Below are 13,438 nucleotides of genomic sequence, written 5' to 3' on the forward strand. Positions count from 1 at the left end.
CTTTTGGCACAGGCTGTGCCGGCACGCTCCCCGGAGCCCTGGCCGTGCTCTCTCTGCCGCGCCTGGACGGCTGCCGTCCGCTTGGCATCACGACACCCTTTCTGCCCTCCAGGTCTGCCCTCCTCCCGCGGCCCCTGACAGGGGCTCACCTTAAACTCTGTGCTCTTGCCTGTTTGCTTTTTTATCCCCAGTGCCCTCCCTTGAAGGGCAAAGTCCAACGCATCCTGCACTGGGCCTGGAAAGAGCCGCCGGCCGCCCCGCTCCCGCCCGTGCTGCCGGCCCCGGACGCGGAGCTGGCTCTCGCCCCGCCAAAGGTGCTGGAGGGGATCCCGGAGCGCGAGTTCTTCGTGAAGTGGGCAGGCCTCTCCTACTGGCACTGCTCCTGGGTCAAGGAGCTGCAGGTGAGCCAGCGCGGTGTCGGTGTCGTTGTGCCCCTGCCCGCCCCGCTGCCCCACCGCCCGCGGGCTGACCGCGGCTGCCTCCTGCCGCAGCTGGAGCTCTACCACACCGTGATGTACCGCAACTACCAACGGAAGAACGACATGGATGAGCCGCCGGCCTTCGACTACGGCTCTGGGGACGAGGACAGCCAGAGGGAGAAGCGGAAGAGCAAAGACCCGCAGTACGCCAAGATGGAGGAGCGGTTCTACCGCTACGGCATCAAGCCCGAGTGGATGATGATCCACCGCATCCTGAACCACAGGTCAGGAGCCGTGTGCGGGGGGGACGCGTGAACGGGCCGTGGGAAGGCGCGTGTCAGGGTGCCCGAGCCCCAGTGGCGCTGAGCGATGCCGTTGCAAGCCAGGCAGGGAAGCGGCAAGGGTGAGCTCTGCCATGCTCCCCGGGACCCCTGCGAGTCCTGCAGATGAAGCTTTGAGCAGCGGGTCTGTGCCCTCTGCGGGTTTTCCCTTCGCGTGCAGCTCTCACGCGGACGGTTTATGCGGATAGCTGAGCCTCTGGGACTGCCTGCCGCGGGATTTCTGTGCTTGGCTGAGTTCTCCCCGCCCCGGGGCCGGGAAGTTCTTGCTGTCCTTCTGCAAAGCCAAAATCTCGGGCTGGTGGAATTTCAGCTGCTGGCTTGTTTCGAGGTCTCTGTCACCTTGGGAGTTTGCTCCCGAGGTGAAGCCAAGGCCAGAAGTGAATTGATGCCTTCCGTATCCTCATTTCTGCTACGTTGCACGTTAAAAACAGAGATAGTAAACTTTCCCAAAGGTGGATGCACAGAGTTGTTCCGCTCTTCCTAGATGTACTGTTTGGGTCCCTGTTACAGCCTAATCATTCTGCAAATTTCTGCTGCAAGCCGGTGATGGGTCTTGCTTCCATCGATTGTGCCCTGCGGCTGCTGCCGCTCACCTAAACCGCTTTGGAACAGCGGCCCGTTTCCGTGTAGGTCGTTTGTTCCTCTCAGAAACCACGCGGCCCCTCTGCAACTCACATCAGAGGTGAGGCACCAGCAGGGATTTGTGTACTACGCGTACCCGAGAGGTACGTTATTCCCGCTCGCCTCCCCTGATGCTGATAGGGACGGTGCCCGAGGAGAGGAGCTGGAGCAGGTGCCCGACTCCCTTAGGAAGCCTTGACGTTTGCGCTTCTTTGCTGTGGAAGAAATCTCCTGCATATGAAATGTGCTCTGCGGATGGTTTTCTTACATCGAGCGGCTAGAGATACCTTTTTGGTTGAATTTCTACATTTCAACTGGCAACCGGAAATTTCAAGCGGCAGCTCTGCTTGAAGGCTGCTCGGCAGAAAATAAATAAAGCTGCCTGGCTAATTTTCATGCGAGCTTTACATTGTTTGCTAATAAGGCAAGGGTTTTTTCCCTGTAGGCATATAATCGGACTCGGTAGTGTGTTTATTCATTTTTCAGTGTAAGCAAAACTTCATAGAGCAGTGAGTGCTGCGGGAGAAAGAGGGTGAGCGCCGGTATTCATCCAGTCCTGGTAAAACAGGAAAACGAGGTTGTTCGGTGGAACGGAAGAGCAGCCTTTAAAGCCCAGTGATTTAACACACGCAGCAGATTAATAGGCATTATTCCGGAAAGCGTCCATACTTTCTGTATGTTTTTCTGCCTCTGCTTGGATGTCGCGGTCTGTAGGTAAAAGCAGAGGATGAAACATCCGGGCTTGTGGAAGCCGGTTATGGCTAGCTGCTTCCCGGGGGTCAAGCGTCACTTCACTGATAGGCTTTTCATGCCCTGCCTTACAGCTTTGATAAAAAAGGAGACATCCATTACCTGATCAAGTGGAAAGACCTGCCGTATGACCAGTGCACCTGGGAGATCGACGAGATAGACATCCCGTACTACGAAAACCTCAAACACCTCTACTGGAACCACAGGTACGAGCCAGCTGGGCGGTGGGACCGCAGCCGGGCTGCCGCAGCCTGGCAGAGCCGGGGCAGCCTGCGCAGGCGTTCGGGACGACCGGGGACTCGTAGGTGTCCCCCTTTTCAACCTACTGGCACCGCTCGCAGGGACCTCTCTTCAGAGAGCGGTGGCCGAGCACTTTCGGAAAGCTGGCCCTCCTGAAACGCCATTTCGGGGCTGCTGGGAAATCCTGCCGTACCTGTTGTTTTCCAGCCTGTGCTCCCCTTCCCTTGCGTTCATACTGCCGTAATATTCATGGTCTCACTGCGCCTCAGGGCGGCTCCGTGGCGCTGCTGCCTGTCTGTTTTGGGGGAGAACCACAGTACTCTGATGAGATTGCTATTCTTCGTTTTGGATGATGTTGCGCGGACTGTCGGGAGGGGAAAATGAACACCCTGTGAGTGCCCGTGCTAAGTGGGCCAGAAAAGCTCCCGGGGGGAAAAGGCAGTGGAGTCTGAGAGGCGTTTCTGTCCCTCGGCGTGGGGACTGGGAGAGGAATGCCCGCCTGCCTTTTCCTGATGGGCCCTGGCTGTTGCAGGGAGCTGATGCTGGGGGAGGACACGCGCCCTCTGAAGAAGCTGAACAAGAAAGGGAAAAAGCTGAAAGAGGAGAAGCTGGAAAAGCCTCCAGAAACGCCTCTCGTGGATGTGAGTAAGAGTGGCGGGGGCAGTGCAACGGGGTGTGAGCCCAGAGAGAGGGAGGTCGGTCTGGCCCCCCCATCCTGTTATGTTTTTCTCCTCCAGGTTCCTTCGGGGACCCTGGTTTTTTTTCATTGGAAGCTCTGGGGTGGTTTCGCTGTGAGGAGCCTGAGGGCTGGGCTGTGCCGGGGACCGTGTCTGCATCTCTTTTGGGGCTGTTCGGTGTCACGAGGCTAAACAGAGATGCGCTTGGCCGCAGAGAAAGGAAGGGGAGGTGGTTCTCACCGCTATGCGTCGTGTTTCTCTCTTTCCAGCCTACGGTGAAGTTTGACAAGCAGCCGTGGTACATCGACGCCACGGGAGGCACGCTCCATCCTTACCAGCTGGAAGGCCTAAACTGGCTGAGATTTTCCTGGGCCCAAGGGACGGATACAATCCTGGCCGACGAGATGGGGCTGGGGAAGACTGTGCAGACTATTGTGTTCTTGTATTCCCTGTACAAGGAGGTGAGTGGAGCATCCAGCAGTCCCTGAGGTGGCTGAGAGCTGCTCGGTACAGGGAGAACAGCTTGGACTTTGTCTCCCCGAGCAGGGCCACTCGAAAGGGCCGTATCTGGTCAGCGCCCCTCTCTCCACCATCATCAACTGGGAGCGCGAGTTTGAGATGTGGGCACCCGACTTCTACGTCGTGACCTACACGGGGGACAAAGAAAGCCGGTCGGTCATCCGGGAAAATGAGTTTTCTTTTGAAGACAACGCCATCCGGAGCGGAAAGAAGGTCTTCCGGATGAAGGTGGGAGCTAAGCCTGTGCCCTACCCGGTAGCTTTAACCATCAGTAAGAAGGGGAGAGAGCAGAATTTGACCCGGAGAGGGAGGTTGGTTAGGTCCCTAATCAGCTGTTTTCCAAAGAGGGAAGCTGGCACTGTTTACAATTGCAGGAGATCTGTGATGAGCTTTAAAGATTCCTGCCAGACCCTTTGCTCTTTCTGTAGTCCCCTGCTTGGTTCTAACGTTCGGATGGGCGTAGATTTTCTGCTGGCACAGCTCATGCCTTGGCCCTGCTGCTGGCGCTGTGCAGTGCAGCGCAGGCAGCCCCCCCTTTTCTCCTTGGGACACGTGCGGCAGCGGCAAAGGCGGAGGCCGTCCCGTTCCCTGCTCTCTTATCCTGGCTTTTCTCTCCCTCTGCTCCTCCAGAAGGAAGCCCAGATCAAGTTCCATGTCCTGCTCACCTCCTATGAGCTGATCACTATTGACCAGGCGGTGCTGGGCTCCATAGAGTGGGCCTGTCTGGTGGTGGATGAAGCGCACAGGCTGAAGAACAACCAGTCCAAAGTAGGTAGCAGACGTTGGTGAGCGATTTTTGTGGTGCAGCCGGTGCCACAAAGATACGACGCCCCGGCACTGGTGGTCTGCTGCTCCACGCTTCTCTCCCTGGGAGCAGAAAGATGTCCTCGCCTCGCACAGGCTCTGCCTGGGGCCCGCGTTTCGGTGGGGTTGCTCTCCTTAACATCCTCTGGCATTAAAAATCCTTCAGCAGTGGAAGAGGCGGCAGCCTGGCTGCCTGCCTGGCAGCCTGACGGTCCTTGGATGGGCTGTCGTGGAAGGGAATCGATCCCTCTCCTTCCTCTCCCCTTTACCTGAGGCTAAATGCAGTCTCTGGCCCCTGGGACCTTCACACAGTCCCCAGCGCAGGAGGAGGCAGGCGGTGTGACCCAAGGACGCTCAGGATTGCTGCCTGTGCTCGGTGGCGATGGCGCAGAGCTGCGGTCCGCTCTGCGTGCCCGGTGGGGGGGAGAGGTCACTGCTGAGTCTCCGGGTGCGCAATCTGCGGAGCCCCCAGATGACTGATCGGCTCCTCTGAGCTCTTTTCACCTAACCTCATTTCTTCTTCCCAGTTCTTTAGAGTATTAAATAGCTACAAGATCGATTACAAGCTGCTGCTCACCGGGACTCCGCTCCAGAACAACTTGGAAGAGCTCTTCCACCTGCTCAATTTCCTGACTCCCGAGAGGTTTAAGTAAGTTGCAGTAGTTTCCCCCCTGCCCCGAAAAGGGAGAGCAGTCGGGACCTGGCCGGCAGGGCGGCTCAGCAGAGGTTTTCCAGTTTCCTGGGGCTCCTGTCTGTGTGGGGGTGCCTGGGTCCAGTTACTGCTGTGCCAGCGTCGCAGATCTGCGCCGGCAGGCCGGTGGCAAAGCGTATCGCCCCCGTGGCTTCTCACAGCAGCTACACGCACGTTTTATGTAACCCCTCATTCATTCCCGTGGACTACTACTTTTTGGGTCCTGTGGGTAGCTATTGCCTTGCTATCGGTCAGGGGAATTGTGAGTGAGGAACTGGAGCCTGCCTTCTCTTCCCTCTCTCTGAGGAGGCAGAGGTACTTTGGGGAACTTGTTCAGACCTCGTATTAGCGCATTTAGTGCGAATTTCCCCTCAGCCATCAGTGCGGCTCCTCGATCTGACTTTTGCTCTGCTCTGATACAGGCGCGGGAGCGTTAACCTCATCGCGTACCATCAGAGCTCTGCCCTTGTTTTAAGTCGTAAAGAAACAGGTATCTCTGCTCTCGTGTGCCCATTATCGCTCAGCACTGTGTGCTTCTGGCTGCTTTCACAGTAACCTGGAGGGGTTCCTGGAGGAGTTTGCAGACATCTCCAAGGAGGACCAGATCAAAAAGCTCCATGATCTGCTGGGTCCCCACATGCTGCGGCGGCTCAAGGCGGACGTGTTCAAGAACATGCCGGCCAAGACCGAGCTGATCGTCAGAGTGGAGCTGAGCCAGATGCAGAAGTGAGTAATTGCGGCGCAGCTCCCCCGGGGTGGCTGGCTTCCCTCACCCCGCCTCGTCTGCAGCACGGCGGGGCGTCGCTGGGGTTCGACAGGTCAGAGACACCCCGCTGTCCTCAGGCCTGCTGCGGGAAGAGCTGGAGCGCTTTCCGTCTCACCGGGGAGCGCATTCAGCCTGGTTAAATTGGGCTCCGTGCAGTCCTGGCTGCTCAGCGGGAAGCGTTAGATGCCTGGCAGCCTGTTGGCGTGGCTCTGCTAGTTCTGGGGGGCGCAGAGAAAACGCTGAGGCTGAACCCCCTTCTCCTCCTCCTGTTCTCGGCGCCGGGGTACCGGCCTGTGCTGCCAGCTCGCCTGGCATCAGTCTGGAGCGTCGCTGCTGCCGCAGGGGATGCTTGCTCAGCTCCCTTTGTTTTGGGCTGACTTGCTCAGCTTCAGCGGCATCTTCTGCAGAGATCGGGGGCTCGCAGGGAAGGGCATGTCGCTGCTTCCCGGCACGGCACGGTGGGGCAAGGCTCGGTTCACGCCCAGGAGCATTCCTAGCTGGTGTGCCCCCGAGTCCGTCCCGCTTACAGGGGCTGTGATGTCCACAGAGCAAGCGAGTAAACCTGGCGCCAGGCTGAGGGTGCCGAACCGTCGCTTTTAGAAACATCCAGATGTCCCTTTTGAAGTGACGCAAGTGGCGTTTAATTCGGTGCCGTCCTGCTTATGCCGGTCTCGCATCGGGCCGAATTAACGAGCGCGTCTGTCCCATCCCCGTTCCTGCAGGAAGTACTACAAGTTCATACTGACGAGGAATTTTGAAGCCCTGAATTCGAAAGGTGGTGGGAACCAGGTCTCGCTGCTCAACATCATGATGGACCTGAAGAAGTGCTGTAATCACCCCTACCTCTTTCCTGTGGCGGCGGTGGTACGTCAACTGTATTTGCACTGTGGAGACATTTCTCAGACCATTTGTTGTGTGTAAGCCGGCGGTGGGGGCTGTTTCCGTGATCTGGCTTTGGTTAACGGTGCGGGTTTTCGTGCGAGTGGTTTCGTACAAGGATTTTGTCTTTGAAATGCATGAGAATTTCTCCGTGAAGTTAACGAGCGTTGTCCTCAAAGAGGCTAACCGGGATGCCTTCGCAGGAGGCCCCGGTGCTGCCCAATGGATCCTACGACGGGAATTCTTTGGTCAAATCTTCTGGGAAACTGATGCTGCTCCAAAAGATGCTGAAGAAGTTACGGGATGGGGGTCACAGAGTTCTGATCTTCTCCCAGGTGAGCGTAGGGCAGGATTAATAATAAATACATTTCTACAGGATTTTTTTTTTTTTGTTCTGCATGAGAATTTTGTGCTAGGAACAGCTAGAGATAGGTGGAAGAGCTGGTGCCAGCTTATCCCCCAGATAGCGTGGCAGCTGTGGCAGTCACGATGGATGGACTGCGTCCCAGCTCTCTCCCGAGGGAGCGCCTGTAACGTTTAAAACCTCTTTTATCTACGGATAAAGAGGAGCGCTCCCCTTCGGGGAGGGCCGTTCGGACACGACTCCCTCGTGCTGGCAAAGCTGCCTGTAGAAGATGAGACGCGAGCATCGCTCCTCCGGCAGTTGTGGGTCGGCCGTACTCTGCCGTTGGCGGTACCGCCGCCACCTTGGCCTCTGGGCTGCGGGCAGGGGCCCGGCCGGGGCAGGGCAGGTCCCGGGGGGATGCGGGGAGCCGTGCCGTGCCGAGCCGCTCGTGCCAGGGTCGCCTTGCCCTGCAGATGACGAAGATGCTGGACTTGCTGGAGGATTTCCTGGAGTACGAAGGCTACAAGTACGAGCGGATAGACGGGGGCATCACCGGCGGCCTGCGCCAGGAGGCCATAGACAGGTTTAACGGTACTCGCGTTTCTGCCTTGCCGAGGAGAGGGCGCGGGGTGGATTCGCAGCAGGCGGCCGGCAGCGGGGCCGGCTGGCCGTCCCCGAGAGCCCCTGCTCGCCCGCGGGACAGGCGGCAGGGGGTCGCCTGCGCGTCGGTTGTGCCGCGCTCGGCAGGTCCAGCTTCCTGAGGCGCGGCGCGGGCTGCTCGTACCGCGTCGCTGGGCCCTCGAGTTGCGTCCCACAATGAACCCTGAGCGTGCCGACGGCGGGCTGCTTAGTTTGAGGGAGTCCGGCGTTTCCCTTCAAGGCCTCGGTAGACGGCAGAGCTTCCCCTTCGGCTCTGGAGCTGCATTTTCTCCAGTAGCGGGTTCCCAGGGAACGATGTGTTTTCACTCCTTGCCTTCCCTGCCTGTTGCCTGTTGCCTTAGACCGACGGTTCCCGCTGGTTTTTCCCTAAAGCGTGGCGCTGCACCTTTCCGCGTAAGCCGCGCTCCTTTCTGTCTCACCGTTTGCCACCTGTGGGTTTGTCTTTCTCAGCTCCTGGTGCTCAGCAGTTCTGCTTTCTCCTCTCTACCCGCGCCGGCGGTCTGGGCATAAACCTTGCTACGGCCGACACAGTCATTATTTATGATTCTGACTGGAATCCCCACAATGACATCCAGGTTTCTGACTTTTCCTTTTCCTTCCCGTATAGTAAGTACCCCTGTGGCTCTGCCCTCTGCGTGCACATCCTGCACGGGGAAGTCGGTCTCTTCTCTCGAGAGCTGCCGACCCTTTCCGCAGGATTTACGGGGCGCGTTTCTGCTCAGGAGCTCCCTTCCCGCATCCACCAGCCTCGCCCTGGCCTGTCCGCGGCACGGGAGAGACCTGGCACCTAAAACCGGCTCTCTTCCGCAGGCTTCTCACTTTCTCCTGCTGCTTGTTCACAGCCGGGTGTCCCCTCCTCTTTTGGGGAGCTTCCACTTGCCTTTCCAAAAGCCCGGGGCGGACCATAGCTAAGGACTGACCGCCGGTGGGAAATGGCAGCTGGAGCGGGCGAGCAGCCGGTGCCTCTGAAAGTAATGGAAAAGCGAAGAGAAATGGGTATCCCTCCCGTGCTCCCTCCCCGGCCGGGAGAAGGTCCCTCCAAAGCTGCATCCGCTGTTGCCGTCCGTTTGTGCCAGCGTTTCCTTTCCCTGGGTCCTCGGCAAGAGGATGTGCTGGTGCAGGGCAGCGAAGGAGCAGTGCGGGCCCGGTGAATCTGCAGCCGGAGGGTCCCTGGGGAGAGCGTGTCCTCGCTGCCTGCCTTCAGACCCTTCAGTTAGGGGCCTGCACGGGGAAGCTGGCTTGCCCGCGGTCAGCGGAGGGGGCCAGCGCGTTCAGGCTGGCTCTGCGGAGCCCCTCTCGCTCCGCCGCCCCGTAGCAGCCTTGAATGCTGAATTCAGCCCTGCCCTCGCGCTGCCTCTGTGCAGCCCGGAGGGGTGAGGAACTCGGACCCCTCGGCCGGCGCGGCACGGCGCCGCCCTGGCACGGTGCTGCCCTCGACAGCTCCGTTCTCTGCCCGCAGGCGTTCAGCAGAGCTCACCGCATCGGGCAGAACAAGAAGGTGATGATCTACCGCTTTGTGACCAGAGCCTCCGTCGAAGAGCGCATCACCCAGGTGGCCAAAAGGAAGATGATGCTCACCCACTTGGTGGTCCGCCCGGGGCTCGGCTCCAAGTCGGGCTCCATGACCAAGCAAGAGCTGGATGACATCCTCAAGTTTGGGACAGAAGAGCTCTTCAAGGATGATGTGGAAGGTGAGGTCGGGGAGGCGCTGGGGATGCTCTGCACGAGGCGGGGCCCCGTCTCAGCTGCCGGGGCTCCTTCTCCTCTTCTTACGCCCGCAGGCATGGTGTCTCAGGGACAGCGGATCGCCATGCCGGATGCTGTCACCCCGTTCTCTGACACGCTGTCAACCAAAGGGGGTGCGGTGACTCCCGGCCTGAAAAAAAAGCACGGTGGCACCCCGCCAGGTGTGTAGCCCCCCTTGTTGGGGCGACCCGTCCCCCTCCCTGGCCCTGCGCCCAACCTGAGCTCGCCTGGCTCGGGGAGCGGGCTGTCTCCGGCACGGTGATTTGCGCTTCCCTTCCCCTCGCTTTGCTCTCCAGGTGACAATAAGGACGTGGATGACAGCAGCGTGATCCACTACGACGACGCTGCCATCTCTAAGCTTCTGGACCGAAACCAGGACGCGACTGATGACACGGAGCTGCAGAACATGAACGAGTATCTCAGCTCCTTTAAAGTGGCCCAGTATGTTGTGAGAGAAGAGGACGGTGTGGTAAAGTGATTAGTATCCTGTCTTACAATCGCACCTCTTTGTACGTCCCCCGGGGTCTCTTCCGCTCCCTTTCCTGTTCTCGCAAGTGTTTCGGTGCGGGCCGGCACTCCTCCCTGCTCTCTGTCTACGACTGCTGTACGCTGTTCCGGACCTGGGGGTCCCAGGGCTGATGGGACCGGCCGCAGGCAGAGGAAGCACAGTGGTCGTTGTCCTGTGCAGCCCACACTGCCGGCCGGGCTCTGTCCCTCTTGGCGCAGGACCTCCTTTCGATCAAAGCGTCCGTAGGCGCCTTCTTCTGAAGGCCCTTCCCCTGCAGACTGGGAACGGGCATGGTGCTGCTTACGTACCGCGCTGCTGTCGTTCGTTTTCCCAGCAGCTGACTGCCTTATTTCCTTCATCTGTTGACGAAGCCGGTAGTAGGCTGCTGTTCTGGGAGGTCTCTGCAGATCTGCAGCTTTTCCCTCGATGTGAGCGCGGGCACTGCAGGGCGGGATGGATGGCAGCCTTCGGAGGAGCTCTTTCTGGGTGGGAGGTTGTCTCAGCCCTTCGACAACCTTGCGCCGAGGTCGCTACGTTTGGGCAAAGACCCAGGAGCCAAATTCCAGCCCGTGGCTCGGTGCCCTCCCTCCCTCTCTCCCTGGAGTACCGTTAGAGGACAGGCAGCGGGGCGATGCGGGCAGGTCTGCGGCTGCCCGATCTCCAGCCTCTTGTCTCTCGCTTTGCAGGAGGAGGTGGAGCGTGAGATCATCAAGCAAGAGGAGAATGTGGACCCCGACTACTGGGAGAAGCTGCTGCGGCACCACTATGAGCAGCAGCAGGAAGATCTGGCCAGGAACTTGGGGAAAGGGAAGAGAATCCGCAAGCAGGTCAACTACAACGACGCCTCGCAGGAGGACCAAGGTACGGCTGCGGCCGCTCGGCTCCCGGCTGGGCTCGGGGCAGGCAGCAGGCCCTGCGGGCTGGCTCTGAAGAGCTGCACAGCATCAGGTTCCCTGATGGGCGTACTGGCTGAGTTGTTGCCTGGTGTTTCTCTGCAGTTTGGTAGACTGCGTGGCTCCGTACTTCCCAGATTCCTGAACTTTCCAGCATAGAAATTCTTCAAAGATTTTTTCTTTTTCTCTTTTGGCCCGTAAACTCTGTTTTTGCTGGAAGAATTTAGGAGAAACGTGACTGTGGGCACAATATTTCAAATTGGGTTTTTCCTGTATAGGAGAGCACTGATTTTGGAAAACCTGAGAATGTGATTCCCTGCTTGCTGTGCCTCCCCTCTCGCTGCCCGGCAGCAGATGCCAGTCGCACCTGCGGGCAGGCTCTCGCCTCTCCGGCGTGTCCCTCCCGGGCAGGGTCCCGCTGCTCGGGCGCTCCTCTAACCTGGCCTCCCTTGCGGTCTGCAGAGTGGCAGGACGAGCTCTCCGACAACCAGTCGGAGTACTCCATTGGCTCCGAGGACGAGGATGAAGACTTTGAAGAGAGGCCAGAAGGTCAGAGTGAGTTAATGCGTTTGATACTCCACGGGATTTTGCTCTGCGGGAAGCCCTGGCCCTCGGGCGCAGCAGAAGCATCTGGGTTGGAGGGACTGGCGTGCTTCTGGGCCTCCATTCAGGGGGAGGTATCCCCGCTTGCCTGCCAGGTGAGGAGATTCCCAGGGCAGGGAAGGCAACCGGCTGTTTCCTTCACTGGCCGCTGCGGGGTCTTGCTCTGGTCCTCGCAGTGGAAGGATGGGGACCGCGGGAGGAACGGGCATGGTACCCCCTTGCCTGGGAAGGGCAGAAGAGTGCCCCGGCTCGGGGGGTCCGGCGGGATGGGTGGAAGGGACCCTGCAGCCTGGGCTGCTGCTCTGCCCGGGTTCTGCTCCCGTCGGGAGGCAGTGCAGGAATCTTGGGGCACGTGAGCACTTTGGCTGTCCTTCCTCGCTGCCTGGGCCCACCCATCTCTGAGGCTGCTTGACTCTAGGTGGCAGAAGACAATCCCGGAGACAGCTGAAGAGCGACCGGGACAAGCCTCTCCCTCCTTTGCTGGCAAGAGTTGGGGGGAATATCGAGGTGAGTGTCAGCCTCAGCCAGAGCACGACCGATGCGGTTGTGCCAGGGCTGCCCTGGGCTCGCGGGCCGGACTACTCCGTGCCGAGTCGCCGGCGCATCAGTCCTGGTCCAGCACGCCTGTAACAGCCGCGAGGCTGCGAGAAGCCGCGCGCTTCCGAGGCCGCGTCGTGATCCCGGCAACACCTCCGCTGCCTGCAGGTTCTCGGCTTCAACGCCCGCCAGCGCAAGGCTTTCCTGAACGCTATCATGCGCTGGGGCATGCCGCCCCAGGACGCCTTCAACTCTCACTGGCTGGTCCGGGATCTGCGAGGGAAGAGTGAGAAGGAGTTCAGGTACGGGGGTGCCGGGCAGGCAGGGCGAGGTCTGTCCTGGGCTCCGGCTGATCGCAGCGAGCGCTTCGCTCTTGTATTCGGGGCGAGCTCTGATCGCCCTGTTGTCTTGCCCTGTCGCCATCTCTGCCGTGCTCCCCAGGGCTGGGGAGCAGTAGCCCAGGTGCCTGCACACCCCCACCGTGGTTTCTTTTTGGGGAGGCAAGGCCTGGTTCGTTTGGGAGGGCTGCTGTCGTTCTCTTTGTGATAGGCTACGTCTTAGCCTGGGCGTGAGACTCTGCCCTCGCCCACGGGTGAAAGCAGACGGTGTGGGCGCTTGGCTCAGCCGGGGGTCCGTGGGCCAAGCTGGACTGAGGTCTGGTTTTCCTTCCGCAGGGCGTACGTCTCTCTCTTCATGAGACATTTGTGCGAACCTGGGGCAGACGGTGCCGAAACCTTTGCGGACGGTGTTCCCCGGGAAGGGCTGTCACGCCAGCACGTGCTGACTCGGATAGGAGTCATGTCACTAGTAAGGAAGAAGGTGGGTGAGTAAAATTTTAAACGTGCCGTTTCAGGTATGTTCTGGAGACTTGGGGGTTTCGTTGGCTGCTGAAGGCCTCTCGCCAGGGATCCCCTACTGAATCTCCCAGGCTTGTTTTTGTCATAAGCGGATAGGTGACGGTAACGCAAACTGCCTTCCAAACCCTGCCGCTTCTTTCCCTGGGAGGGACATGGGGACGAGCAGGTATTTAGTAGTCTGGCTGGCAGAAAAGAGAACTCACGCTGGAGACTTGCTGGGTCTCAGAGCTCCAGTGTCAGATGTCCCTGGCAGGGTGGGGGTAGCGATCCGGCCACTTCGTGAATCTGTGGGTGAAGCAGCCTGAACGTGCCGGCTCTGCAGCGCCGGGCTGGAAACGTCTCTGCTGTGTTTGACTCGATGGTGTGCCTCTGCCCCAGGTCCAGGAGTTCGAGCATGTCAATGGGAAGTACAGCACCCCAGATCTGATTCTCGAGGGCCCGGAGAGCAAGAAGTCCAGCGAGATCGTGTCTTCAGACCCCAACACCCCCATCCCGGCCAGCCCGGCGCATATGCACGCGGGACCTGTGGCCCTTGCGGGTAGGCCTGCCTGCGGGCGTCCGGGGGATCGTGGCTTTGGTCT

At 59.5% G+C, this 13,438-nt stretch overlaps 1 protein-coding gene across 2 annotated transcripts in view; it reads left to right on the top strand.

The window, feature by feature from the left end:
- CHD5 (chromodomain helicase DNA binding protein 5) overlaps positions 1-13,438 on the top strand; it is a 31,005-nt gene that overhangs the window by 12,488 nt on the left and 5,079 nt on the right. The window contains exons 9-30 of one of the 2 annotated variants that reach the window (XM_050909620.1): positions 192-401; positions 492-703; positions 2,206-2,337; positions 2,904-3,012; positions 3,318-3,509; positions 3,595-3,795; positions 4,198-4,335; positions 4,899-5,020; positions 5,615-5,788; positions 6,551-6,692; positions 6,911-7,042; positions 7,527-7,644; positions 8,164-8,288; positions 9,173-9,404; positions 9,495-9,620; positions 9,756-9,928; positions 10,654-10,828; positions 11,323-11,409; positions 11,882-11,970; positions 12,169-12,302; positions 12,675-12,819; positions 13,236-13,395. In XM_050909620.1, the coding sequence (XP_050765577.1) occupies positions 192-401; positions 492-703; positions 2,206-2,337; positions 2,904-3,012; positions 3,318-3,509; positions 3,595-3,795; positions 4,198-4,335; positions 4,899-5,020; positions 5,615-5,788; positions 6,551-6,692; positions 6,911-7,042; positions 7,527-7,644; positions 8,164-8,288; positions 9,173-9,404; positions 9,495-9,620; positions 9,756-9,928; positions 10,654-10,828; positions 11,323-11,409; positions 11,882-11,970; positions 12,169-12,302; positions 12,675-12,819; positions 13,236-13,395 (3,328 nt within the window). Of the gene's footprint in view, positions 1-191; positions 402-491; positions 704-2,205; positions 2,338-2,903; positions 3,013-3,317; positions 3,510-3,594; positions 3,796-4,197; positions 4,336-4,898; positions 5,021-5,614; positions 5,789-6,550; positions 6,693-6,910; positions 7,043-7,526; positions 7,645-8,163; positions 8,289-9,172; positions 9,405-9,494; positions 9,621-9,755; positions 9,929-10,653; positions 10,829-11,322; positions 11,416-11,881; positions 11,971-12,168; positions 12,303-12,674; positions 12,820-13,235; positions 13,396-13,438 lie in introns of both variants that reach the window. The other variant, XM_050909621.1, reaches the window with a different exon arrangement.

This window comes from Gymnogyps californianus, chromosome 21 (genome assembly GCF_018139145.2).
Source record: "Gymnogyps californianus isolate 813 chromosome 21, ASM1813914v2, whole genome shotgun sequence".
Lineage (NCBI taxonomy): Eukaryota > Metazoa > Chordata > Aves > Accipitriformes > Cathartidae > Gymnogyps > Gymnogyps californianus.